Raw genomic sequence first — 2,500 nt, 5'->3', positions numbered from 1 at the left:
TAGACTTCATGCACGTTCTGAAACACGAGCGCGCCTCCGCGGTTTGCGCATGCATGTGGGCACACATGAACACGCACGTGGCTCCACGGCAAGACGTCAATTACGGTCACAGTATAAATGCTTTATTTCAGAAGGGAGAGGCAGAGAAGCGCGCTGACCTCCTTCTTAGGACTTCCATAATAGCATAGCGCTAATGACTCAACGCAGCCGGTTCTTAAAGGGAATGGCACCTGGCACGCTGATTGGGTTGATTGAGAAGACGCCCAAAACACACCCATGACTAATTTCTTTGCTTAGCGCCGGGTTTTAGGCGCCCACTACCGCACGCATAATAGCAAAGTGGCCTTGACCACGCCTCCACGTCTTAAGTTTAGATCTACCGCCTCGTCTTATTGCTTAAGACTTATGAAGTGCATAATAGGGCCCTAAGAGTGCAAGGTATATGTAGGTATATATAAGTAAAAACATTGTCATTAGAACATTTATTTGCAGAAAATGACAACTGGGCAAAATAACAAAGAAAAAACGAAAAGAAAACAAGTTGTGGATTGTAGGCCTCCGGCCGTCTGAATGGAGGAGGGGAGGAGAGGAGGGGAGGGGAGGGGAGCAGGAGGGGAGGGGAGCGGGGTGGAGGGGAAGGGAGGAGGGGGGAGGGAGAGGGAGGTGAGAACAGATCACACTCTCCAGGTCTCCGTACTCTAACCATTAGACGACCAGGTGTTGGGCAAAGCTGAACATTGGACTCATCAGAGATGATTGGCCCAATCCTTCTGGTCTTTTGCAAACCTCAGCCTGGCTCTTCTTTGGTTCTCATGGATGAAGGGCTTCTAGCTTCTGTCTCTTTTCTAGCTCTGCACCACTTCAGCACTGCCCCAAGGAGCCTGTTATGAAGCGTCCTCGCCGTGCACTTCACTCTCAGATGCTGTTTGCCATTGTTTTTGTAGGTCTGTAGGCTGTGGAGAGTCATTTTCTCCCTCTGCCTGCCTGCCTGTATGAATGAATGAATGAATGAATGAATGAATGAATGAATGAATGAATGGTCTTTATTGTCATTGATATAGTACAGGTACCAAACAACGACATTTGGGAGGGGTGGCTCCCCTGGTGCTAGGAAAAAAAAAAAAAAAAGCAGGGAAAAGAGCTGGTTTACATAAATAAAGGCTATATACACTATCCACTATACTATACTGTACAACTAAAACACTGTGCTGTACTCTATGCTATGCTATACATATCCTAACATTTCCTATTCTCTGAACCTTGTAGAACCCTGTAGCTTTGTTGTCCAAAATGTCTGCTATTTCTTTGAAATGTTAAGGATGGAAGCAACCTGAAACTCACTGTACCCCTCTGCCAGTAAAGCCAGAATTGAAGCCTTCTTTTCCTCACTCCTCAACACCTTTCTTTTCAACTCTTTTGCCAAGGTCAACACTAGTTATTTTTTTTATTCCAATACTTTTTTAGGTACTACTAGCTCTATTGTTGCCATCCAGCTGGTCCTATTGCAAGAGGATAAGGATGACCACGGCAGTTAAATACGATTCGGTTCAGGTGATCTCCTAATCAGTACCTCACTAAGTAGAATGAGGTGTGCCTGTGTTGGAATTCAACAGACACTGGATTGGAAATGACGGCCATACATGTAGAGACGCTGATTCAAGAAAGATTTTAGAGTGGTCTCTTAACTGTTTCCAGAGCTGTATATGGTCCCAGCTGGAGTCCCTAGAGTCTGAGATCTGAGTTATCTGTGCTCTTTCCTTAGCGTGGGGCTGGTTTAACTGCTGGAGTGTGAGGTGAGGTGAGTTACCTGTTTGTTGGCTGTGTGCAGGTTTGACGTGGGAGGATGAGGCGACCCAGCAGGTGCTGTCTAAGGAGCTGTCTAAGCTGAGGAGGATCCCCTACAGACGGGTCGACACCGGGCCTGGCTATGGCACCAAGACCAGGTCTGGGTCTCTGTCTGTCTGTCTGTCTGTCTTGCTGTCTGTTTATCTGTCTGTCTGTCTATCTGTCTGTCTATCTGTCTGTCTGTCTGTCTGTCTCTCTGTCTGGCTGTCTCTCTGTCTGGCTGGCTGGCTGTCTGTCTGTGTGTCTGTGTCTGTATGTCTGCCTCTCTCTCTCTCTCTCTCTCTCTCTCTCTCTCTCTCTGTCTCTCTCTGAGTCTCTGTATGTCTGTCTGTCTGTGTCTGTATGTCTGCCTCTCTCTCTCTCTCTCTCTCTCTCTCTCTGTCTCTCTCTCTCTGTCTCTCTCTCTCTGTCTCTCTCTCTCTCTTACTCTCAGGAGCACTATAGGAGATATGTTCTGCCTGCCGCAATAACACTGTACAATAACACAACTCCTCCTCCAGCTGGCTCGATCTAGGTGATCAGAGTCAGGCTGGGGGATGGTAAATCATACTGCTTTAGGACTGTTGTCAAATCAAATCAAGACTGCTGTTACTGTATATATTTTATTTTTATTTAAGTACCTATAAAGTACCTATCTCTCTTTCTCTCTTTCTCT

The 2,500-nt window shown here is 46.6% G+C and overlaps 1 protein-coding gene across 1 annotated transcript in view; it reads left to right on the top strand.

The window, feature by feature from the left end:
* The window catches only part of LOC308149772 (receptor-type tyrosine-protein phosphatase N2-like), a gene marked incomplete at both ends in the record, with an annotated part of 180,364 nt that overhangs the window by 41,565 nt on the left and 136,299 nt on the right, over positions 1-2,500 (top strand). Inside the window, one exon of the mRNA XM_080522662.1 lies at positions 1,829-1,949. Within this exon, the coding sequence (XP_080378788.1) occupies positions 1,829-1,949 (121 nt within the window). The remainder of the gene's footprint in view (positions 1-1,828; positions 1,950-2,500) is intronic.

This window comes from Nansenia antarctica, assembly GCF_963989245.1.
Source record: "Nansenia antarctica genome assembly, chromosome: 2".
Lineage (NCBI taxonomy): Eukaryota > Metazoa > Chordata > Actinopteri > Argentiniformes > Microstomatidae > Nansenia > Nansenia antarctica.
This window is presented reverse-complemented; position numbering and strand designations above follow the sequence as displayed.